The sequence below is a fragment of the Canis lupus genome, chromosome 31 (assembly GCF_003254725.2).
Source record: "Canis lupus dingo isolate Sandy chromosome 31, ASM325472v2, whole genome shotgun sequence".
NCBI lineage: Eukaryota > Metazoa > Chordata > Mammalia > Carnivora > Canidae > Canis > Canis lupus.
In genome coordinates this window covers 39,556,390-39,581,640 of record NC_064273.1, presented here as the reverse complement: position 1 = coordinate 39,581,640, position 25,251 = coordinate 39,556,390, and the positions used below count along the sequence as shown (strand labels likewise).

The window sequence follows — 25,251 nt, the reverse complement described above, 5'->3', positions numbered from 1 at the left end:
GGCGGCCGCAGCACGGACAGGCCGCGCCACTCCAGCTGGGGGTGCCTGGGCAGCAGGGCCGACCCGTGGCCCAGGAGTGCCACCCACATGCGCCCCCAGGCGCCCACCTGTCCACCGTCCGGCTGATGAAGCTGGTCAGGAGCCCAGCGGCGCACAGCAGCTGCTGCCGGACGCGCTCCAGGCCGAGCCGCTCCTCCTGCAGCCGCTCGGCTTCTGGGCGCTGGGCAGCCTCCTCCTTCGCCTCCAGGGCCTGGACCGTCCGCTGAAGCTGCCGGATCTTGTGCTCATCGCGCTGGCGCTGCAGCTCCAGCTCTCGCTGTCAATGGCAGAACGACAGAGGAGCCTCAGCCGCGCATCCCGAGAGCAGGAGTCAGGCCCAGCTGCCACGACGGGCGGCCCCGGACCCACAAGGGGCCCCGGAGGGGCCGCTCCCGCCAGCACTGAGCCCGGGCGCGCAGGCCGAGGGCAGGGCCGAGGGAAAGGCCTCGTCGGCACTTCTGACAACTACCAGGACTGCGCCGGTGTGAGCAGGGGACGCTGGGCGGGACGCAGGAGCCTTCACAGGGCTGGCTCCACCCACACACCTGCACACGCCTGCACACGCACACGGGAACGCCATGAGGTGGGGACCGCCCTTCACCGTGGAGGTGCTGCATGCTGGCTCCCGAGACAAACCGAGCGGCAGCCCCCCGCCCGCCCCCCAGCGCTGTGCCCTCAGCAGGCAGCCACGCACAGGAGGGCACCTGCAGCTTCCACAGGTGCGGCTGCGGTTGGGGGTGGGGGGCGTGTGCAGAGCTGCACAGAGTGCTCCGCCGGGCTGGGGACACCCTGGGGCACCCGTGCCCGGCCCGGGGCTCCCACCGCACAGAGCACGCGCCCCCCGCCCCACCCGGCATCACCTCCAGCGAGCCTGCAGCTGGGGGGGACACGGGGGCCCCAGCGAGCCTGCAGCCGGGGGGGACACGGGGGCCCCAGCGAGCCTACAGGCTGGCACGCAAGCACCAAGCAGCCAGCGTTTAATCTCCTTAGAAAAGATGAAAGCGACCCTGAAATAACTACCCTGGAGGCCCCTGTGTTCTGACCCGGGACAACTGCCACCCACAGGGGCCAGACACACGGCCCTTCACCGACTCAAATCCCTGGCCCGGGGTGCGTCACGGACGACTCTGTAACTGAGGAGACATTTCCTTTGCAACTTTTAAGCAATCGTGTTACCACTTGTTCTTTTAAAAAATCGAGACTAAAGAGTTGGGCTGAAAGCGTCAGTCGGGGGAAGTCCTTCAGGAGCACACGAGGGCGCCCGACGCTCTTCCCGGGGAGGACAGGTGAACACACCCCTGAACGCGCTCGGGGCCGTCGGCAAGGCCACCCCGGGCTGTCCCCTGCTCCCGGGAGGCGCCCACACCAGGCAGGACCGCATGCCGCGGGCACAGGCCGAGCGCACTGCCGGACAGCCAGGCCCACAAGCACACCTGCAGCCACGGCTGGGGGCTGAGGACACGTCGCGGGGGACGGTGGCGATCGGGGCCCCGCCCCAAGGTACCGAAGACCTGACGTGAGCCCAAAAGGTGTGTGAGCCGGGGGTCGGCGGGGCTGTTGACACCCTGATCACACCCCACCCGAACCCCCAAAACTCATTTCACGGCATCTTGGGAGCTGACTCACCCTCGTGACACTTAGAAATCTATTTTGTTTTTGGAAACACATACTCATTTCCCAAATACGTCATGGCAGGCCAACCACTGAAAAGACCAGGCTACTGATCTTCGTGTTTTTAAAAAAATTTACTTGGATTTTCACAATTTTTTAAAAGTCGTGTTTAAAATATATTTAAAAAAATGTTTTTAAACGTGAGAGATCCCTGGGTGACCCAGCACCTGCCTTCAGCCCAGGGCCAAGTCCCCCTGCAGGGAGCCGGCTTCTCCCTCTGCCTGTGTCTCTGCTTCTCTCTGTGTCTCTCTTGAATAAATAAGTAAATAAAATCTTTAAAGAATATATATCTTTAAAGAGAGTAACTCAAACGTCAAACCATATAAAGACAAAGGATTTAATTTTCTCAGAAACAAAGGCTTCTCCTTGACATAAAATATACCTAAAAACAAATTCTACTCAAAAACACAGGAGGAACACCTCCTAACCTGTGAGGCAAAAATCACCCAGATGCCAAAATCTAAGACGCCACAACCTGAAAAGTACGGACCAATATCCCTTGTAAATACAGAGCAAAAATCCTTGAAACACTAGCAAACCGAGGCCAGCAACATGTGTGATTCGGCCCAAAAACGCGAGCGGCTCTGCCGATGGAACCTCAACAAGGAAATTTGACGTCAACAAAGGGCAAACCACAGATTCTGAGACACCAGAAGTGCCAATCCAAGCCTCCCGGGACTGAGAACATGGGGTAGAGAGGACGGGTGTGGCGGGAGGAGAGAGGCTCCCACGCGACAGAGGGCGGCCCCACGGGCGCGGTGAGGACGGCACGGGCCGGCCCCAGCTCCCCTCAACTGCAGGGGCCACCCCGACGGACAGAGAAGGAAGCCTGCGTCTACGCGCAGGTGACATGAGCTCATACAAGGAAAACACCAAATACATTAAAAAGCTGAGAACAAGCAAGATGCAAGATCAACAGAAGACCCGACAGTCCCACCGGCCAGCGGGGCCATCTGGGAAACCAGCTCCACCTGCAACAGCATCAAACATCACAAAACACTTGGGGATCAGCTACTCATCAGTGTGACGCTCGTCATCTGAGCGCAGCCCCACGCTGCTCAAAGACCTGAGACCCCCGGGGCCCGCAGCATCCACGACGGCCAGAGAAGGAGCGGGGGGCGGCGGCCACACCCGCAGACCCGAGGACGGCAGGACGGCGCAGTGCCCCGGGCCCACGGCTGGCGGCTGGGTGGTGACGCGGCCGGCGCGCGCTCACCAGTTTCTCCTTGGCTCCCGTCGGCCGCATCTCCGCGTCAGCCCGGCCCGGCCCCACGTCCGCTCTCCTCGCGTCCTTGCGTCCTTCCTGCGCAGCCAGCCCCGCCTGCAAGGGCTCTAATCCCGCCTGCTGCTGAGAAGCGTGCCCCTCTCTGCGCAGACAGCGCCCCGGCTCCCGGGCCTGCGCGGCCCTTACCTCCTTCTCCCTCTCCAGCTCCGCGCGGCGCTTCTGCACGTCCGCCTCCTGCTGCCGCTGCACCTGCTCCAGCCGGGCCTGCAGCTCCGCCGCGCGGGACTTCTCCTCCTTGAGCTTCCTCAGCAGAGCGTGATGCGCCGGCGACTCCCGGGGGCCGCGGCTCAGCTGCTCCGTCAGGAGCCGCTCGTGGCGCAGGGCGGCGGCCAGCTCCAGCGACCGGCCCTTCTCGGCCTCCAGGCTCCGCTGCAGCTCGGACAGCTGGCCCCGCTCCTGCGCCAGCAGCGCCTCGCAGCGCGAGGCCTCGATCTGCAGCTCCTTCTGCAGGTTGTCCTTGGCCGTCTGCTCGTGCTTCAAGGCAACGCACAGCTGGCTGCTCTGGGCGAACTGCTTCTCCAGAGAGGCCCTTAGCTCCTGGGGCGGGGCCGGGCAGCGCGTCAGCAGCAGGCTCAGCAAGGCCGCCTGCCCCGATTCTGCGCCCGGCCCTCTGCAGCAAAGCATGTCCTCCTTCTACCGGGGACAGGAGTGCCCGTCATGGCTCTGTCGGCACGCTGCACTCCTCCCGAGGCGGCATTCGGGGACGCACACCCGCGCCGGGACCCCCGCCTGCCTCAGAACCGCAACCCTGAGCGCCGGCTCCGTCCCGGGACGAGGAACCAGGGCGCCTGCTGGACGTGCTGTCCTCACAGCTGCTGGTGGGCCACTCGCCCCCAGAGACACTGGGCTCACGGGCAGCCCTGTCACCGCGAAGATGCTGCTGCTTGCCTGGTCGTGGGCGCCCGCCACCAGCCACCCGCCGCCCGCCAGCCCGTGGCCCAGGCACCTCCAGGGTCTTGGAGCTCTGGCCCTCCCTCTGCAGGTGCTGCAGCTGCGCCTCCTCCAGCCGGCTCTGCAGGGCGCGCTCCTTCCCGCGCTCGCTCTCCAGCTCCTGCAGCGCGGCCCGCAGGTTGCTCTCCTTGCTGTCCAGCACAGACCTGCACGGGGGGAGGGGACACGCCGGGTGGCACCCGCGGCCTCCCACACGTGCCCGTGCGCCTGCGCTTCGTGCCCTCCTGCGCCTCAGCTCCGGCACTCGCCCACCCAATGCCAGAGGCGCGTGGCGACAATCACGTGACTCCCACGCGCCACCCGACAAACTGGGGACAGAACCCGAGGCGCCGGAGGCAGGCAGGGCCCCTACCTCAGCTGGAGGACTTCCTTCTGCGCCTCACCGAGCGAGGCCAGCAGCCTCTCGTTGTCCTGCTTACACTCGCGGAGCTCGGACCTCAAGTCCCTGACGACCGTCTGCTCCACCACCAGGAGCTTCCGGACGCTGCTGGCTTTCTCCTGCTCCTCAGTCAGGGTCTTCTGCACGTCGCTTGCTATGCGCTTCTCCTGCTCAACCTTATATGCCAGTAACTCCACTGAGGAAGACACGAGGGAACACAAGACAGCGTCACCCGTGAAGCCAGGCTGAGCTGCACCTGTGATGTCACAGGGAAAACCAGAGACGGGGACAGGGATCTATCCACTCCCTGTGGATAAACGGCATTTCTAGGTCCACAGCTGGGACAGCCTGACGCTGGCCTCCACACACTGTCCGGGCCCAAAGACACGACCCAGCTCCCCGGGGCCCGGGGTTCAGGTCCGGGGTCTGCCTGGAGGCAGAAGCGTGGGTCGGGCCGAGGTGGATGTGCACGAAGCCCAGGTGTGACCGTCCCCAGCCATCCCCACCCCACGTTGCCCGTCACTCCGAGAGCCGGCCCCGGCCCCTACGGCTTCCCTGCAGAACGTTCCCGCGGCTCAGGGAGGAAATACTGCGTCCTCCTCAAGCTCTTCTGGGACACAGGGTGGAGGCTCCTGCCCACCTTCCACGAGGCTGCCACTAGCCCGACACCAAAACTGGGAGAAGGAAACCCAGACCAGCAGCCCTCACGCCCGCAGGTGCGCGGCGTCAGCAAGCCCAGCCCAGAGATGCCCGGGGGTGGGCAAGGCTGCCCGCTGGACGGCTCCGCCCGCCAGGCCCCACCCAAACCCAGGAAGAGAGGGGCTCTGAGGCCCCACGGGGCCGGGTGTGCAGACCACAACGGGCGTCACATGGGCCTGGGCGATGGCGCCCTCCCCACGCCCAGAGCACCGCGGCCCTCCACTCACAACGCTCACTCAAGGACCTAAGCAGAGCGATTAGTAAGAGAAAGCAGGCGAGAAAAAGAATAATAAAATGCTTTTTACTCAAAGCCAATGTGAGCACCTACAGAAAATTCCAGAAGGACCTAAATGAAAGGTAGAAATGCAGGACAGGCTGCTTAAACCCCGCGCAAGCCCAGGGCTCCCAGACCCGATCCCGCTGCGCCCACTGCCTGCAGGGACCGAGCCCCAAGCCCCCGCTCACCTCACTGGCAGGTCTATGAACTGAGAGGTGCCAAGGCCGGAGGTCCCTGCGCCCAGGGGCTCAGAGAGACCAGGACGCTGCTGGGGCCAGCGGGATCCAGCACCGGGCGGACCGCAGGGGCCTGGCCACCTCCACGCCACCTGACCCCCGGGAGCGTGCGGCCGGCAAGGACGAGGGGCAGCGCTCACCCTGCCTGCGCAGCTGGTGCTCCTGCCGGCTCCCCCGAGCCTCCGCGCTGGTCAGCGCCGCACACAGCTGCTGCAGCTTCTCCTGGTTCTGCAGGTGCGTCATGCGCAGCTGGGCGCGCAGGGCCTGGATCTCCGACAGCAAGCTGCTCCTGTCTGACGCGCGGAGGTGCTCCAAGGACTTCTCCTGCAATCTCCCCAGAGACGGGACCGCGACAGGGAGAGCAGGGTCACATGCGCGGCCACACGGAGGGCCCTGCAGCAGGAACGCCCACCCTGAACAGGGAGCCAGGAGCGGGGAGCAGGGGCACGTCCTGGCGTAAGCAGCCCACGTTCTGCAAACTTGTGCTTCCGGCGTCGTGGACACAGCCTGGGGCCTGGGCCTCGTCCCTGATGACAGGAGCAGGGGCGCGGAGGCCTGGGGACCCTCGGACCCCGCACACCGGGGCCTGCCGAGGACCCGCGTCGGGACTCCAGTGCCCTGTCCTAGGAGGGGCCCCGGGGCCCTCACGCCGCCGACCCCTCTGGCTCCCCGACCCCCCAACCCCAGGCTCAGGGCACGGCCCGGGCCAGACCCCCGAGCGCCGCTCTGTTCTCAAGGAAAGGCCAGTCGTGTCCAGATGATTAAGCAGTGCAGTGCTGGCGCCGAGGCAGGCCTCCTCCTGCCACCCACGTGCCAAGGTCAGGGGGCTCACGGGGATCACTGCGTCACCGTCTGCAGGGCCCGGTGCTCACCTGCTCCTGGACCACCTTCTCCAGCCTCTCCAGCAGGGAGCTGTGTTCCCCGGGGGCAGAGCCACAGGGCCGGGGCTGCAGCTCGGCCCTCAACATCTCCCGTTCTTTTCCAAATGCCTCCTGAACAGCCTGTAGGAATTCTCCCCTCCAGTCAAGGCCTGGGTCGGGCGGTTCCTAAATATTGAAACAAGAAGCTTGGAATCCCCCCCGATGTCTCCTGGGGGCTGCAGCCCCAGCCACCCGACAGGAGGGGGACACCCTCCCAGGACCGTGCAGGGCACCGCGGAGGCAGCAGCTAAGGGAGCAGCACGGGCCCGGGGCGCCCTCTGCACGGCCGTCGCTCCTGGCCGCCCTCCACACCGACGGCTGCATGGTCTCCTTGGACGTGGCTCGGCACCAGGCTCTGGTCAGAGTGGACGTTGGGCCGCCCGCGTCCTCCTCCGTAGCCTCTCCTGCCCCAGTGGGGCCCCAACGAGCCAGCAACGTGACTGAGCGGGTGGCTGGCCAGCCACATGGCCCCCATGCCGCCGCGGCCTCACCCCTTCCTCCATCCCACCTATCTGGCTGCCACCCCCTCCCACGGCTCCTCCCACGCGCCCCGTACCTGCTCTCCCTTCTGGGGTGCCAGGTGCGGATGTCTCCTTGGGGCCGGCACCGCCTCCAGCAGGCCAGGGCCCTCCCCCGGGAAGTGCTCCAGGGGGGCCCGCGGCTCACCCCTGCTCAGGGCGCTGGGCAGCCCGCGGCACTCGGACAAGGCCAGTATGTGGTGGCTCTCGTCACACACCATCTGCAGCAGGGCCTGCGACGGGAACGGGGGCTCAGCAAGCTGTGGGGAGGCGCCGCCCGACCCGGCCACCCCAGCAGCACCGCGGCTGCCACCCCTGCCACCCCCTCCCTACGCCGGGCGGCACACGGTCCCTCGCAGAGAACTAGGACACGCACACCCACCCTGCGTCTCCAATGAGACGCGGATGGCGGAGGAGGGTGGTTCCCCAGACAGGACACGTAACCGACCCCGGACACTCACGATGTGCCGTGTGTTAACCAGAATTAAAACTTAAAAACATACGTGACTCACAAGCATCTCATTCCTTAGTGTATTTTAAGGTCTTTTCACCACCTACAGCAGTGAGGCTAACACGTATAAATACGTCACGACTTTTAAAAATGAATGAATGTAAGTAAACAAATACACGTTTGGAAGAATTCCTCTGGGGGAAAAGAGGCAACGAAGAGGCTTACGACAGAGTTCAGCTGGTTAACCAGGAACATGCTCTGCTAGGGTTCTCACGAGCCGACCCCAAAACATAGATGTTAACATGAAAGTCCCGAAAGCCCAATCATATGTAGCTTATTTTAATAACAATTACCTTCAACAACCTACAACTGCTTTCACTTTAAATAGAATTCATTGCTGTGCAGCAGCTGCAGATGGTGGCCCCCGGGACACAGGGGGCGCAGGGGCGGGGGCGACAGGCCCTGCAGGTGCCACCCGCGCCCCGTCCTGCGTCCTCGGCCCGTCCACATGGGCGGCGAAGAGCAAGCGATGCGGCAGTGACGGGCTGCAGGCGACCACGTACCTCCCTGGACAAGTGCACGCTGAGCAACGCCCGTGACGCCCGGCCCCACCCCGCCAGCCAGCGAGGCTTCCCGTGAGGTCCTTGCGCACGTGCCAGGCTCACGCCCCGGGTCTGACGCTGGCCGGGCGTGGAGGCCAAGTGGTTTGAGCCTCGGTGGCCGCAGCAGCTTCCAGAGCCCTGTCCTCAGGACTGGCCGTGGGCAGGGTCTCGCCACCGTGTGGAGCCAGCCCTCCCCTTGCGGGGTCCTCAGGTGCCCCGCTTTCCTCCGGCGGACGCCCGGCGATTCCCAGCACGGCTGCGCCCCCGGCCCCCTGGCTGCCTCTGGTCACGGCCACTTCCAGGGGCCCCTGAGCCACGACCACAGCACGGTCCTGGGAGCTCCTGCCGTGTCGCGAGGCCTCGTGGGGCCAGCTCAGGGGGGAGCGCAGGTTCCCCCGCAGGCGGCTATCCCTCCAGGGAGAGCGGGGGCTGCGAGACCCTCACCTGACAAACCCACCCGGAAATACCTTTGAGCTACTTTCTGTTCTTAAAGGCTGATTTCACAGAGAGCAGACCGGCGGGGGGCTGACCCCTCGGGCGCGGAGCCGACGCGGGGCCCCGACATCAGACCCAGCCCGCAGCATGGTCCGCTGCTCGTCTGGCTGAGCCGCCCAGGCGCCCCTCCTGGTGCCACTGCCAGGGGGACCTGGAAACCACGAAGTCCCAGGCCGTGACTGAGGCGAGCGCAGAGCTCGGGGGACCCGCACCCTACAGCTCGCTCGGCTGCCAGGGCTCCAGGGCCTTCACTGCGCTGCTGTGTTTTCTTTTTTGATCACCAAGCACTAAACCGCAAAGCTTAAGTATATGTAATTGTCATGACGACCACGTTCATTCTTTAAAATTACAAATTCTAACAGGTTGCTTGAGTCGGAAACACTAAGAAATGTGCCTTTAATGTTTTATGTCATATAAAAAATTAAGGAATGCAAAAAAGGAAATAAAAATTGACAGAAAAAACCCAAATTTAATTTTTAAAGGAGTAAGAGCACCACAATTTTTATTTATTCTGAGCACAACTTCCAGAGTTTTACTTAACCTCAAAATCGCCTTCTCAGGGCCCCTGGTGGCTCCGTCAGTGAAGCATCTGCCTTGGGCTCAGGTCACAGTCTCAGGGTCATGGGATCAAGTCCCGCGTGGGGCTCCCTGCTCCCCCCTCTGCCCCTCCCCCTGCTGGTGCTCGTGCTCCCTCTTTCTCTGTGTCTCAAATAAACAAATTAATAAATAAATCTTAAACAATCTTGTGCCTTGGATGGTACGGGGCAGCGAGGTAACAGGACGGGCAGCAGCCGTACCTGCCGGGGGCACAGCGGGACTCAAACCCACCAAATCACCCAGCTGTGCACCTGAAACCGGGGACGCTGGTGTCCGCTATACTCAGAAACAACAACTACCCCGTTTTCTTTGGAAATGTTTTTACTATTTAAATAAAATGTAATAGTGTCATTGTATCATCTACTTATTCAGCCAAGTTCGCGTCTGTGCTTTTGAGGTGACCTGTGCTGTGGGATGATCGCGGGCCTGGAGGAAAGACGCTGGGTGACGGCTGCCAACGAGAACGGCGGTGTGCTGACCGTGGCTCCGCCCCCACCACGCCCAAATCTTCCAGTGTGACAGTGTGACTGGCAAGTTGACCGACTCCGCTCTGGGCCAGCAGAGCGGGGGGTGGGGGGGACAGGACACAGCGACACCCCGTCACAGGTGCCCAGGGGTAGCCCAGCTCATCAATGTGCGGGCCCTGCAGGTGCATGGCTGAGCCTGCCAGGAGGTGAGGACGGTCTCCTTGCGGGGAGGGGAGTGCAGGGTGCGACGCTCCCGGAGAACAGGCTGCAAGGAGCCTTGGGACACCGAGAAGCGCTCCCCGGCCACCCCGGGACAGGCCCGCTGACGGCAGAAGGGAAGGGCCGAGCGAGCGGGGGCATGTGTGGCCCCTCGATGCACGGGAGCTGCCCCGCCAGGGGCAGGAGGCACCTGCAGCCAGCGCAGTCAGAGCTGAGGCCGCCAGCGCACATGCACACGCACACGCACACGGCCGCATGAGCGCGGACGCCGTCCTCCCACAGCCTCTTCAGCCCTGACAGGATGGAACCCCCCGCCGGGCGGCCGCTCCACAGCCCAGCAGCCCGGCAGCCCCGTGCCTGCAGCAGGCCAGCCCGTCCCCTGCCCGCCCGGCAGAGGGCGGCCCAGCCGCGGAAGGAGAGGCTGACGGGCAACCTCAGAACCAAGTAAAGGCCACCGCCGCCCACTCCCCCGCGGACGGCCGTGCGCTGGCACCCGAGCTCGCTTCTGAAGACGAACCCTCATTCCTCTTGTGGAACGTTGCCCCTGCGGGCCTCCATGTGCCGTGCCGCCAGGCTCTCCCCGCACACGCGTCCCACGCACCCCGAGTCAGCAGCTGCCTCCCTCTGGAGACATGAGCGACGCACCAGCACCACGAGAACCACCGCCACCGTCTGTGCCACGGACGGACACGCCCGCGCAGCAATCACAGTGGCCGCCGACGGAGGCCCGCGGACACGGCGCGCCCTGCTCCCACCAGCCCTTACCTTCACTTGCTTCGGGTGGACTTCCTTCTCCTTCATGGCCTCCAGCGGCCGTCGGAACCTTCCAGAGGCGGCAGGAGGCCCTGGGGGACGAGCAGCGGGGGCCCCGAGTCTTCCCAAATCTTGGTTTAGGATCTCTCCACACGCCGAGCCATCACCTAAAAACAGCACGAAGTCCAGGTCTACACCACGATCTCTGGATTCTGGGCTGGGGGCGGGGGCGCCCTGCAGAGCGCCGGGCGTGGTCAGACCCCCGCTGTCCGGTGCCATGCAAGGTCCCTAAACACCCAGCAGAGCCGCAACGAGGCTCCCCCTGAAGACGTCAACAAACCACCAAAGGGGACAAAACACCTTCCTAAACCCCTAAGCTGACATAACTACTTGCATGAAGAAAGCGTGTATTTTGCATGTTTGGTATGTTGACCCCCGTGAGCCCAATACAAGCTTCAGGCACCTCAGTCCTCCGTCCACAGACGCAGACGCCTGGGCAGACACGTGCGGGGCCCGTACCTCCCGCAGCCGCACACGGAGGAGGCGCAGGACACGCAGCAAGCGACCAGCCAGCGAGGGCTGAACACACCTGACGGGGTGGAGAGCAGCCCTGAGCTCACGCGGGAACGGGGGCGAGGCCCTGGCACGGCCCCTGGCGGCACAGAACTCCCACCGGGTGCTGACGGCCACCCCGCCACCGCCTGTCTCAGGAGCGCCGGGGAACGCTCCGCCACAGCACGCAACAGGGCTGCAGACGCCGGAGGAGACTCAAGAGGCAGCAAAGCCAAGAGCAGGTCAGGAAACCCAGAACATGTTCAGAGAAATCAGGAACCGTCTCACTCGGGAAACAAGGAAGGAAGTTTCAAGAGAAAGGAACAGAGAATAACAGAAAGCAGCGCTCTTAGAAGCAAGACACGGCAGAGATGGAAACATCCGACGCAAAGCTCAGGAGAGGATTTCTTAAAGTTCTCTAACACAGAAGAACAAAGTACAAAGGAGTGAGAAGAGACAAAACGAGGAGCTGCGGGAACCAGTCCAGCGATTAACACAAGCGCAGCAAGCTGAGGCCGTGGCAGGGACCCGGCAGCCGCTCCGGGGCAGCAGGGCCGGGGGCAGCGCAGGCGTCCTGGTGTCCAAGGGACGGCCTCCTCACCTCTGCTTCTGCAGAACACACTGAAATCAGGGTCACCAGGGAGGGACAGGGGTGGGGCCCAGGGAGCGGGGACCAGAAGGGGGAGGCCACGGGGCAGCGCACACCCTGCTCGTGGACGGCGTGGACCCTCTGGGGGAGGACACGGAGTCCCAGGGGTCCTGCGGGAACGGGACAGATGCGCTCCAGCACGCAGCGTGGTGAGGGGACAGGACATGATGGGGCCACGTGGGGAGGACGGGACGGGACATGTGAGAAACCAGCAGACACAGGTCGAAACATGTTGCTGTAAGTAGCAAATGTGATTTAGGAATAAATACCAGAACAAACTTCTCAAAGCTGACCATGGACTCAGTCCTCAGGGGAGGCGGAAGGCACCGGGCAGAGACGCTCGATCCCTAAACCAGGCCCTCGCGATACAGAGCAACTCCAAACTTAAAACGTTGCTCACCCCACTCGGCTGAAACGCCGATGAACTTTACTTCACTGTGGTCTAGTTTTCAAAAGCACTGAATTAAATCAATGATGACTTTTTAAAAAATCAAACCATCTCAAGAGATGGTTTGTCAATGTTGGTTGTAAAAAACCAACAACTGGGCAGCCCGGGTGGCTCAGTGGTTTAGCGCCACCTTCGGCCCAGGGCGTGATCCTGGGGTCCTGGGATCAAGTCCCACGTCGGGCTCCCTGCAGGGAGCCTGCTTCTCCCTCTGCCTGTGTCTCTGCCTGTGTGTGTATGTGTGTGTGTGTGTGTGTGTGTGTGTGTCTCATGAATAAATAAATCTTAAAAAAAAAAAAAGCCCAACAACTGCAGAAGTAGTTGTACAAGGTTGGAAAGTCACAGTTTGGCAACCAACCTAATGACCATCCTTGGCGGCTGACATCAGCGGGCCGGGGTCTGAGAAACACGAGATGGCAGGCATGGTCTCCACAGACCGCTGCCCGACACCACACCATCAAAAAGGAAAAATCAGAACAAAACGTGGCGGACACCACCGCGAGCCTCGTGCCAGGATTCCCTGGGAAGAGCCCCGCACCCACGTGCGAGGGACACCTGGGACACCCACGCTGACGACTCGACTACAGATACCCACACAAGACGCAGGAGCTGCTGGCAAGGGGAGGGCCTCCCCCCACACTGCGGGGCCCAGCAGGCGCATCTCAACGCCTCGTAGCACTGCGTCATCTCCTCCTGTGAAAGGTGCCAGTGAGAAACACGGCAAAATCTAAGTGAGGGGGCCGCCGCAGATGCCCAGACGCTGGGAGCAGGGACCTGGTCCGTGAAGCGCACCATCGAGTTTTCCAGAGTAATACGCATCAGGCCTCCAAGGGCCACGCCACAGAGAGGGTTCGAGGTGGGCTCACACAGCAAACGCCGGCCTGGGGGCCCTCTGTGCTCTTCTGTTCTCTGAAACCGTGAAGAGGTGAAAGAAAAGAAAGAAAAAGAAAGACCAACTCACTGTTTTCACTTCCATTGCTCTTTCCTTCAAACCCAAGAGGAGAGGATCTGGGCTTTTCTTGAGCATCAAGAGATGTTACGATAAAATCTTCAACATCTTTCTCCTGTTCAAATAGGTTGTTAAATGGTCGTAAAATAACAATTTATCACCTCAGGGAGCTAAACTAGCCAGATGGAAACTTTCTAAGGCCTGAATTGATCATTTTTCCACACAGAACCCAAACATGAGTGTTTCATGCTTGTGAACACATCGAAATCATGTGCTTCTAGGAATTTAAATAAATGCAGCCATAGTTCTCTAGGAATATTTTAAAGAAGCCACCAGTATATATCTCAAATTAAAAAAAAAAAAAAAGGTTTGCAGTACTCTGTATGGGCATATGGGTGTCTCAAATAACACGTCCCCTGTAACTTGTTTTTAATCTAACCCAGGAAATGCAAAATCTCAACATCGTCATAGAAGAAAAGATACAGTCTAACTCAAAAATAACTGTTGTGAAATTAATCAGCACCATATGTAAAACCTATTAAACATGAAACACAACTGAAAATAAACCTAGAAAACACATTCTAGACAAAGAACCTGAATGGAAACTACACACGAAGGCGGGTTTGTGACTGTGCTTCTTGAGTCCGCGCTAGTGAGCGCACGCAGGCCTGGAGTGAGTATGAGTAGGACTGGTGCATCGCACATGTTTTTAAGAATAACTGAAGTCCTCTAATTGCTCATATTGCAACCGACTGAGGTTGGTGCTGCAGAGAGCTGACCGTCCCTACACATGGTTGACCAGGGGACTGCCAGCTGCGCACCCACACCTGGGCCGCTGGCCCTGCCAGGAGATGAGCCAACAATGGCCACAGCTATGATACTGCAGGCCCCGCAGACACATTTCCATGGGAACACTCTGGAGCGCCGGGCATCCCACAGACACCAAACCAGGGCAGCACCCAAGTAAGACCACTTACCACAGCCATTTGCAGCACGTGGTGGTCCGCGGAGGGAACCCGGTCTGCAGCCAACGGAGACTCTGCCGACCTGGAGGCCTTTTCTGCTGGTGACTGGCCCAGATACCAAAGCAGCTCCAACTGGTCAGCCTGGAGCGAGGCACTGGTCCTGTCCTGCAGGGAGGCGTCCAGGCTCAGGGCGTCTGAGCACGGGGTCAGGGGCAGGCTGGGCACAGGCTCCAGGGTGAGGTCCTTCCTGACAACCTCCGGGGAGCTCCAGGAGGACAGGTCCATTGCCCTGAGTGCGTTCTTCAAGGGCCCGGGCCCCTCCGTAGGGGTCAGGTCAGGGGAGCCACCGTGGAAGTTTGCTTGTAGACAACGTGGTCCTTCCTGCAACTCAACCTTATCTTCCACGGGAACATCTAGCATTTCATTTCTCATCAGTGGGTCCTGATTTCCACTCAGGTCATTTAGATCACACGTGGTCTTATCGATATGAAATGCATCAACAAGAGATGATCTGTCAGTTTCTTCACCATTACTGGAGCTATCACTCAAACTATTTTCTAAAGCACGTGAACAGGCCACCGGCTGCTGAGATTTGAAATCCTCTGTCTCAATGTTCTGAAAGTTCACAGAACGCACCAGGTGGTTCAACTTTTCTTGAAGTTCTTTCACCTGACTTATGAGACCAACTTTCTGCAGCTGACGATCTTCCAGTAAATTTTCCTTATTCTGCATATAAAAAAGAATACGCATAGAGTAAGATAGTTGAACTACACACAGTCACATCTGTCTGTCTGGTATTTACAAGCCAGTCTGAGAGGCCGTCTGAACAGTTAACAATGAGCCTCCACGAGCCCTTGGGTCCCTTCGCAGCTCTTGAGATTTCAAGCTATTTTAATCCCACGAAGGAGGCTCTCGGCCGTGAGCCCCCTGCCTACAGGTGCTTGCTGCAGAGGACTCTGGGAAGGCAGCAGAGCAGGAAGCAGCAGGAGCCTGGCGCCCCCGCGCTGCGCTACACCTGCCCGGGCTGAAGTCTGTCCGCTGTCTCCAACTCTGGAGTCTGTCCAAGGTTTGCAACTTCCCAGGGGGGCCAGAGGGTGCACATCAGCTGCTACCCAGCCCTGGACCCCAGCCCTGGAGCAGCGAGCACAGGACGAGCACAGGACGTGTGTGAGGCACGGGGGGCCACAGGGGCTGCCCCACCAATACCAGGCACCTGTGCTCTGGCTGCTGCTCCTGATCATGAAGGGCAAAGCCACTGAGGCCATTGTTGCAGCCCCTCCCACTCTGGCTGAAATGACCTCCAGGAGATTTAAAGGGTCACTGCTCTCCTTTCCCACAACAGCATTTTTCTTTTTTCTTTTTGAGGAGAAATTAAATGGGCACAGAGACAGCCTACAACAACCGAACAAGGTGCACCTGAGTGGCTCAGTGGCTGTCTTAAAATCTCAAAAAAAAAAAAAAAAAAAAAAACTAAACCAAACAAGCAAAAAACCACAATAACAAAAAACAGCAAACTATGAGAAACAGATTCAGATTTCTATATTTACTAGACTCAAATGTTCATCATTCACAACAAACCAAAAAAAAAAAAAAAAAAATCCCAAAATCAGAAGGCATACAAGGACACAGGAAAGCAAGGCCCATTCAAAGGAAAAATACAAATCAAAAGGAACTGTCCCTGAAAAAGACCAAATGTCAGATCTACTAGTCAAAGATGTTAAAACAGTCCTGAATACATTAGAAGAACGAAAGGAGGATGTGGAGAAAGTGAAGAAAACGATGTGTGAATAGAGTAGAAATACAAATGGAGAGAAAGAAAATCTAAATGAACAAAAAATTCTGGAGCTGAAAAGTACAATAATTAAAAATTCACTAAAGGGATTCAAAGGCAGGTTTGAGGAGGAAGAAGAAAGAACTGGTAAACTTAAAGACAGAACAATGGAAATAATCATCTCTGAGGAAAAAAAAAAACTAACAAAAGTGAATTCAGACTAAGGGACCTGTGGGACACCAGCAAACAGATCAACATACGCTTTGTGGGAGTCCCAGAAGATGTGAGAAAGGCGGCTGAAAGAATTGAGGACATAATGACTGAACACTTCCAGAACTGATGAAGACACAAATATAAACATCCAAGAAACTCAACAAACGCCAAACAAGATGAACTCAGACACCCCAAAAACACATTATAATCAAATGTGTAAAAAGCTAAAGGCACTGAGAGAGAATCCTGAAAGCAAAGTGAAGTGACTTGTCACATACAAGAATCCTCAATAACATCACCAACAGGTTTCTCATCAGAAACTTCTGAGGCCAGAGGACAGGGAGTAGTCCGTACACTGAGAGTGCTGAAAGAAAATCTGTCGACTAAAAATCCAATACCCAACAAAACTCCTTTAAGAGTGAGGAAGAAATCAAGATATTCCCAGATAAATAAAAGCTAAAGGAGTTCATGATCACTACACTTGCCCTGCAAGAAACGCTCAAGGAAGTCTTCCAGGATGAAATAAAAGGTGACTAGACAGTAACTCAAAGTCACGTAAAAAAAAAAAATAAAGATCTCAGTAAAGGTAAGTGCATGCACAGTAATAGAAACCAGTGTATTAAACTGTACGTGTGAATAGAATTAACTGTATGTTAAAATACTTGAATTTTTTAAGAAGCTTGTGCTGTTGTGTAATAGTGGTTTTCAACTCCATATCATTTGTTTTCATCATGATTCAAAAGACATTTTAAAAAATTATTAATTAAAAGTTAGTATTATTAACTTTAGTTTGTAACTCCACATATCTTCTACACAATTTAAGAAGTTAATGGATTTAAAACAATCATTGGTTTATGTTTTGAGACACACAGGTATAAAAATGACATCAAAAGCCAACGGGATAGGAGCAAAACCTTATATAAAGGAATATTTTTAAAGTTAAGCTTGTATAGATTCAAACCAGTGTTATAATGCTAGATGCTAAATGTAATCCCTAACATAAACACATAAAGAAACCTAGCTATCCTATATAGACAAAGAGAAATGAGAAAGGGATTTAAACATTTCACCGTAAAATGTCAAAGAGAATACAGGGATCCCTGGGTGGCGCAGCGGTTTGGCGCCTGCCTTTGGCCCAGGGCGCGATCCTGGAGACCCGGGATCGAATCCCACGTCGGGCTCCCGGTGCATGGAGCCTGCTTCTCCCTCTGCCTGTGTCTCTGTGCCTCTCTCTCTCTCTGTGACTATCATAAATAAATAAAAATTAAAAAAAAAAAACAAAAAAAAACAAAAAAAAAAAAACAAAAAAAACAAAGAGAATACAGTAATGCAGGAAACCGGGGGGTGGGGAGGTGGGGCTGTAAGGCATTTGGAAACAATAAAATGATAAAAAATATGCCTCCTTATTTAGTAATTACTTTAAATGTAAATGGATTAATTTCTCCAAAACCAGAGAACAGCAGGATGGATACAAACACATGATCCTGGGGTACCCAGGTAGCTCAGCTGGTTGAACGTCTGACTCTTTTTTTTTTTTTTTTAATTTTTATTTATTTATGTATGATAGTCACAGAGAGAGAGACAGAGGCAGAGACACAGGCAGAGGGAGAAGCAGGCTCCATGCACCGGGAGCCCAATGTGGGATTCAATCCCGGGTCTCCAGGATCGCGCCCCGGGCCAAAGGCAGGCGCCAAACCGCTGTGCCACCCAGGGATCCTGAACGTCTGACTCTTGATTTCAGCTCAGGTCATGATCTCTCATGTCATGAGCCCTACTCAGCCTCCCGCTCAGTGGGGAATCTGCTTCTCTCCCTCTTCCTCTCCCTTTGCCTCTCCCCTAAGTGCATTCTCTCTCTAAAAATAAACAAAATCCTAAAAACAAACATAACCATATGATACAACCATATGCTGGCTACAAGAAGCCAAAAAAACCACAGAGCACAACAGGTTGAAAGTGAAAGGATGGAAAAGGTAATTCATGCAAATAGGAACCAAAAGAGAGTGGGGTGGCTATATTAATAATAGACAAAATAAATTTAAACCGAGAGGTTCTTTTTTTTTTAAGATTTTATTTATTAAAAAAAAATTGTATTTATTCATGAGAGACACACAGGGGGAGGAAGAGAGAGAGAGAGAAAGAGAGAGGGAGAGGCAGAGACACAGGCAGAGGGAGAAGCAGGCTCCATGCAGGGAGCCTAATGCGGGACAGGATCCCTGGTCTCCAGGATCATGACCTGGGCCGAAAGCAGATACTAAACTGCTGAGCCACCTGGGCTGCCCTAAAAGAGGTTCTAAAACACAAAGGGGATTGAACCAGTAATAAAAAAATCTCCCACTAAAGCAGAGCCCTGGACCTGAAGACTTACCGGTGAGTTCTACTGAACATTTAAGACTGAATACCAATCCTTCTCAAACTTTTCCAAAAAATGAAGATGGGAAAGCACTAGGCCCAAATGGGTTCACTGATGAATTCTACCAAACATTTAAGAAAGGTAAACCAATTCTCTACAGTCTCCTTTATAGGACAGAAGCAGAGGAGGGCGCCTGGAAGGATCAGTTAAGTGTCTGCCTTCAGCTCAAGTCAGGATCTCAGGGTCCTGGGATCCTCCCCAGCATCGGGTCCCTGCTGAGTGGGGAGCCTGCTTCTTCCTATGCCTCCTCCCCTCCCTTTATGTTTGTGCTCTTGCTCTTTAATAAATGAATAAAATCTTAAAAAAAAAAAATCAGAAGAATGCCTCCTGACTTGCAGTATGAGGCCAGCATTACCATGATACTAAAGCTAAAAAAAAGACACAACAAAAACAAAAACTACAGACCAATATCCCTTATGAACATTGATGCAAAAATCCTAAAACACAAGCAAATTGAATTCAACAGTATATTAAATATATATGCCATAACCAGGTGGTGTTTATTCCTGGAATACAAAGATAGATCAACATAGGAAAACTCATCTGTGTAACATACCACATTAGCAAAATGAAGGAGAAAAAAATTGCATGGTTGTCTTAATTGGCACAAAAAATGCATTTGACAAAGTTCAACACCCTTCCGTGATAAACACATTCAACATACCAGAAGGAAACTACTTTAATGTAAAAAACCATACATGAGGGATCCCTGGGTGGCGCAGTGGTTTGGCGCCTGCCTTTGGCCCAGGGCGCGATCCTGGAGACCCGGGATCGAATCCCACGTCAGGCTCCCGGTGCATGGAGCCTGCTTCTCCCTCTGCCTGTGTCTCTGCCTCTCTCTCTCTCTCTCTCTCTCTCTCTCTGTGACTATCATAAATAAATAAAAATTAAAAAAAAAAAAAACCATACATGAAAAATACACAGCGTACGTCACACTGGACTCAAAGTGTGACAAACTTTCACACTGGACACACATCGCAATGAACTGGACTGAAAGATTTTCCTCTAACACCAGGAACAAAGCAAGAATGCCTGCTTTCTGGGGAGCCCCGCGGCTCAGTCGGTTCAGCATCTGCCTTCAGCTCAGGTCGTGATCCGAGGGTCCTGGGATCGAGCCTCACATTGTGCTCCCTGCTCAGAATGGAAACTGCATCTCCCTCTGCTCCTCACCCTGCTCATGCTCTCTCTCAAATCAATAAAATGTTAAAAAACAAAACAAACAAAAACAAAACAAAACAAAAAAACGCCTGCTTTTACCACTTCCCTTCAACACTGTACTGGAAGTTCTAGCCAGTGCAATTAGACAGGAAAAAGAAATAAAATGTGTCCAAACTGGAAAAAAAAAATCATCTACATTCCATTATGATATGATCATATATATGTGTGAAAGACTCAATTAAAAAAAATCCTGAAAAAAAATAATAAATTTAAAAAATAAAAAATCCTGTTGGGACACCTGGGTGGCTCAACAGTTGAACATCTGCCTTCAGCTCAGGAACTGATTCGGGGTCCCAGGATTGAGTTCCACATTGGGCTCCCCATAGGGAGCCTGCTTCTCCCTCTCCCTGTGTCTCTGCTTCTCTCACTGTGTCTCTCATGAATAAACAAATAAAATCTTTAGAAGAGAAAAAAAATCAAAAATCAAAATAAATCCTGTTAGAATAAGTCAATACGGCAAAGTCACAGGATACAAAAATCAACATATAAAAATCAGTTGCACTTCTACACGTGAACAATGAGCAATCTGAAAAAGAAATGAAAACAATTTACAACAGCAACAAAAAAGAAGAAAATAAGAATTCACTAAACCTGAGGAGATAAAACTATAAAACACTGCTGAAAAAAATTAAAGATGACAAATAAATGGAAACACATTTCATGTTTAAGAACTGAAAGACCTAATACTGTTAAGATGTCAAAACTATCAGCGATCTGCAGATTCAATGCAATCTCTGCTGGCCTTGAAGGACAAGCAGCTGCGTGGGCAACGTGTCCTCCCGTGAAAACCTAGAGACAGGCCTGGAGCCCATTGAACTCCTGGGGCATCTTACAGGACAGGTAACTGAGGGCTCATTTCTCACAGGCCAGACGGACCGCAGGAGATGTGCATTTCTAGAGAATACCTAAACAAAACGTGCAGGAAATTTCAGAACAGACGTGAATAGGCCACTGCAACAACACGACGGAGCTGCCACCTAGGTAATGTGCGCATCACCTCTGCAAAAATGCCGCCGACTTCCCTACCACACAGAGCACAGCCCGTGCGCCGAGTACCTTCATCCTGGCCGGCGCTTTGCCGCGGTCCTCTGTTCTCAAGTGCATTTCGTTCTTCAGCAAGAGCAGCTCAGACTCCAGCTGCCTCTGGCAGACCGCAAGCACCGACATCACGCTGTCTTGTTTGAGCAGACCTGGGGGACCTGATGTCACCGGCAGCTCGGCAGGCTGCAAATCAGTCGTTCACTGCGTTCTATGACAAGCAGAAAAAACGACGACGGTGCTCGTGAGGATAAAGCTAAAGGCACCAGAAAGCCTGCTGAGCCCTGGGCCCCCTGGCTGGGGTGCCTCGGAGTCCCTGGAGCTCCAGAGCTGGCACACGCACCAGCAGGACCCCACCTCCCAGGTCCTGGGGAGCCTCGGGCCAGGCCTGCCATCTGCTCCCTGCACAGCAGGCCCGGGAAGCTTGCGGCTGGGGGCTCCAAGGCCAGCGGGACAACCCCACAAAGCTGGGGCCGACAGGAGCCGCCCTCCACAAGCTGGAAACGGCACGGGGCAGCAGGCAGGGGGCCTGACTCCCACTTCAAACCAAAGGGGAGTGCGTCCCAGAATGAATCAGCATTAAAAGAAATAGAGCAACAATTAAGACCCAGAAAGGAAAATCCAGGGAGCCCGGGTAACAAGGCCTCCTCCATATCATCGAACGTTCTGTCCTAGGACTTTGGAAACTTTAACTGACAACAATAGTAAGTTGAACATGAACCCTCCAGTCAGATTTCCCTGTGCACATGACGCCGACGTGAGGGCCTACGGACCACGAGCTTCCTATTCCTCTCTACCCAGGAGCCACCCCACAGAACCATTCCATGACTGCCCACCACACAGAGGACCGTCGCTAACATTTGAGGAGGAGACTAGGAACGGTAAGTTCTTGAGAGAACCTCCAAGCCCCAGTCTCGGCCCCCGGGGCCTGGGTCAGGGCCTCTTGCAGGTGCCATGTGCGCCCCGGCTCCCCGTGTTTGCCCCTGTACCCCACACGCTCCCCGCTCCTGACGCATGGACACCACGCCTCCAGCAAACCGGCAAGAGGGAACGGGGCCCACCTGGGGGTCTCTGACCTGGCCCTGGGCGGCCGAGGCCACCTGTCTGCTGTCCACGTCCTGCTGTGACGCTTCGTCCCGCGAGGCCTCTTCAGCCCTGGGGCCCGGTCCCTGCAAGCCACGTGCCCCCCGAGGGCGCAGGCGGGCCCCACGCGCCTGCTGCTTGTCTGCCTCCTTCTGGCACCTCAGGAACCGCTGGTTGAGCACCTGCAGCTGGCGACTGAGGCGGACACACTGCACTCGCAGCCGCTGCAGTTCCGGGGGCTCGTCCTCGGCGGCCAGGGGCTGCCGTTCCAGGGTGCGGCGGAAGCGGGAGAAGGCGGCCAGGATGGTCTCCAGCTCCGCAGAGTGGGCCAATTTCTGCCGCTTCATGGCGTCGATCTCTAAATCCCGTTCTGCGAGCCTCGCCTCCTTTGCTCTCAGGGCAGCTTCGAAGGCCTGGATCTGGGAGGCCATAGCCTGGACCTCAGCCTCCCTGAGGGCGGCGCTGCGCTCCAGCTCGGCCAGCTGCCCGGCGGCGGCCTCCTCCGCAGGCCTGCAGGCGCTGCTGCAGGGCCTCCAGGGCCTGTCCGTGCCTGTGCTCCTGCTCCGCGAACAGCCGGCTCGCCGCCCCCGCTGCCGCCAGCGCCTCTGGCCCCACAGCGGGGGCGGGGACAGCGGGCAGCTCGCAGTCCACAGCAGCGGGCACGGCGGGCGCCCCGAGGGACAGCTCTTCCTGCAGCCTCTCGATGACCTCGTGGAGCTGCTCCATCTCCTCCGCCTTTTCTTTCTGCAGCCGTTGCTGGTTCTCTCGCAGGTTCTCGATGATGGATCTCAGCTCCTCGATCTCTGAGCTTCTGTCATAGGTGACCTGAGCAAAAAGCACATTCAGAGATGAAAGCCACGATTCACCCTCAGCCTGCGGCTTGGTGCGGTGACTTCACAGCTGTGGGAACAAACAAGTGACGTTTAATACTCGGAAACGCCCAATGCTACACGCCAGCTTCGTCAGGAACGTCAAGCTGCTTGGGAAGTAAGAACGCAGTTGCCGCTTCGCCACCTGCTCAGACGCCTCATGACCCCCGTGCCCGCCCCACGGGCAGGGGCAGCCCAACAGGCCATGTCTGTCTCCGTGGCGCCCCCGTACTCAGGCCACCACCTGTACCGTGTGTGGTTCGGTGACGCTTACACAATGATTCGTTAGGCTTTACTAATGGGAGACACTTCAGGTCTTGGACCTCGTTCTAACTCTGGGAGAGGATCAGGCTTGGGAACCAGCCCTGGCAAAGGACGGGACCAGCAGGCACGTGGACTGGGAGAGGTGCTCGCACTGGCCGGCTGATGCCGTCCTCAACGATTTTAAGGTACGAGATGTCATTATTTGTACTTTGAAGATAAGACAACGGAAACTCACATGTCAAATATCCTGCCAAGACTGCAAAGACAGTAAATGGAAAATCAGATTGAAACGCTATGTGGCTCCAAACTTCATTCTCACGAGCCTGTATCGCTAGCAGCCACCAACCGATTTATGCTCCAGTTAGCAATCCTCAGCCAGTTCCTTTTTTTTTTTTTTTTTTTAATTTTTATTTATTTATTCATGAGAAATAGAGAGAGAGAGAGGCAGAGACACAGGCAGAGGGAGAAGCAGGCTCCATGCACCGGAAGCCCGATGTGGGACTCGATCCTGGGTCTCCAGGATCGCACCCTGGGCCAAAGGCAGGCGCTAAACCGCTGCGCCACCCAGGGATCCCCTCGGCCAGTTTCTTATAGTCCAGTGTTTGCTTCCTAAAAATTGTGGGTTTCATAACAATTCTTGGTTTTACTAGTACCCTTGGTGCCTTTAAACTCAAAATCAAACCTGACGAGCAACGGGCGGCTGCATTGAGCGCCAGGAAAGGCCTACCTCGCGGAGCGCGCCACTTCCCATCCCGGCCAGCTGCGCCTCGAGCTGCTCGCTCACACACATGATCTCCTTTTCTTTGTTTTGCAGAAATGCCTGTGGAAATACAACCACCAATAAAACGTGACGATGGGCGTGGTCCCTGACCTGGCACACGAAGCACCCGAAATAAGGTAGCTTGAAAGACGGACACTCCATTTGAAAATGGCTTCCTGTTTGGGTGTGTTCTGTTCACGACTGAGGAGGGCACCCGATGCCTGAGACTGGCTGAAACCCGGATTTCACGGACGTCACGCAGCCTGCGAGGGGCGGCACGGAGGACACGCGCTGAGTGTACCCTGGCCCCTTGGGTTCACGCCCCCACAGCTGCCAGGCACCACAGGCAAGGGCTCTGCACTGGGCCACAAAGCCATCGGCACAGCTGTCTCTTTACAAGCTGGACTCTCTGCTAGAGCTACAAGAGGAGATTTAAAAACAGGGTATTTTGGGGGCACCTGGGTGGCTCAGGCGGTCACACATTCCACTCCTGGTTTCGGCTCAGGTCGTGATCCCAGGGTCCTGGGACCGAGCCTCACGCTGGGCTCCACGCTCAGCGGGCCGTCTGCTTGGGATTCTCTCCCGCCCTCCCCTGACTCTACAATCAATCAATCTTTATTTCATCCTGCTCGTAGCAAGGATTAATGAGCAACTATGTAATGCAAGTCACCGCTTCTAGAACAAGGTAACGACCCTGTAACGACCCAAATTAGGTCAATGGTGATGATTCATTTCCTCCTCACAGTTCTGCCATCAGAGAGGTTTGTCTCTTGTGCCGTGTGACTCCAGCCAGCGTCCTCTCAGAGCCACTAGCAGGACGCAGAGGACGGCGCGGGAGGACACAGGCCACCATCACCCATCACCCGCCAGGGAGGCTCTGGGTTCTGCCCCCGACTGCACTTTCCAGAGCTGCCCCAGCTGCCGACCTCAGAACGGAAGGCAGGTGCCTCCTGAAACGGCAGAGGACCATCCCCGGCCTCACGTCTGCAGCCCATGATCCACGGTCGCCCGGGGGGCTGCAGCACTGACACGACCATGAACCCGGCTGTCTGGGGGTCTCCCCGGCGCACCTTCAGGCTGGCGTTCTCCTCCTGAAGTTCCCGCACACTGACGGCCGCACGGCTGCTCTGCGCGTCTAATTCCAAGTTCAGGTGCAGCACTTCATCACTCTTACTTACTAGGTCATCTTTCATCTTTCCTAATTGTTCTTTTAAATCCAAAACCTTTCATTAAAACAAAAAATATTAAAAATTATTTAATGTTCTAAGTCACTCAATAATTATTAAAAATTACTTTACATTGGGGCCCCCGGGTGGCTCAGCAGTTTAGCGTCTGCCTCCAAGCTCAGGGCGTGACCCCGGGGTCCCAGGATCGAGTCCCACATCGGGCTCCCCGCAGGGAACCTGCTTCTCCCTCCTCCTGTGTCTCTGCCTCTCTCTGTGTCTTTCATGAATAAATAAAATAAATCTTAAAAAAAAATTTACAAGACTTTAAAGTACATGCTGA

General features: G+C 56.1%; 1 protein-coding gene and 1 long non-coding RNA gene across 2 annotated transcripts in view; one reads left to right on the top strand and one right to left on the bottom strand.

Moving 5' to 3' along the window:
* The window catches only part of PCNT (pericentrin), a 101,618-nt gene that overhangs the window by 11,965 nt on the left and 64,402 nt on the right, over positions 1–25,251 (bottom strand). Inside the window, 14 exon segments of the mRNA XM_049104512.1 lie at positions 108–316; positions 2,927–3,532; positions 3,942–4,092; positions 4,299–4,521; positions 5,678–5,861; positions 6,410–6,583; positions 7,014–7,208; positions 10,572–10,726; positions 13,167–13,269; positions 14,132–14,845; positions 20,788–20,973; positions 21,831–22,358; positions 22,360–22,677; positions 24,816–24,968. Coding sequence (XP_048960469.1) covers positions 108–316; positions 2,927–3,532; positions 3,942–4,092; positions 4,299–4,521; positions 5,678–5,861; positions 6,410–6,583; positions 7,014–7,208; positions 10,572–10,726; positions 13,167–13,269; positions 14,132–14,845; positions 20,788–20,973; positions 21,831–22,358; positions 22,360–22,677; positions 24,816–24,968 — 3,899 coding nt within the window.
* Positions 14,845–24,999, top strand: LOC112669246 (uncharacterized). Its single transcript, XR_003142136.3, has 3 exons — positions 14,845–16,689; positions 23,800–24,188; positions 24,491–24,999. It is a non-coding gene; the product is annotated as an uncharacterized LOC112669246 (long non-coding RNA).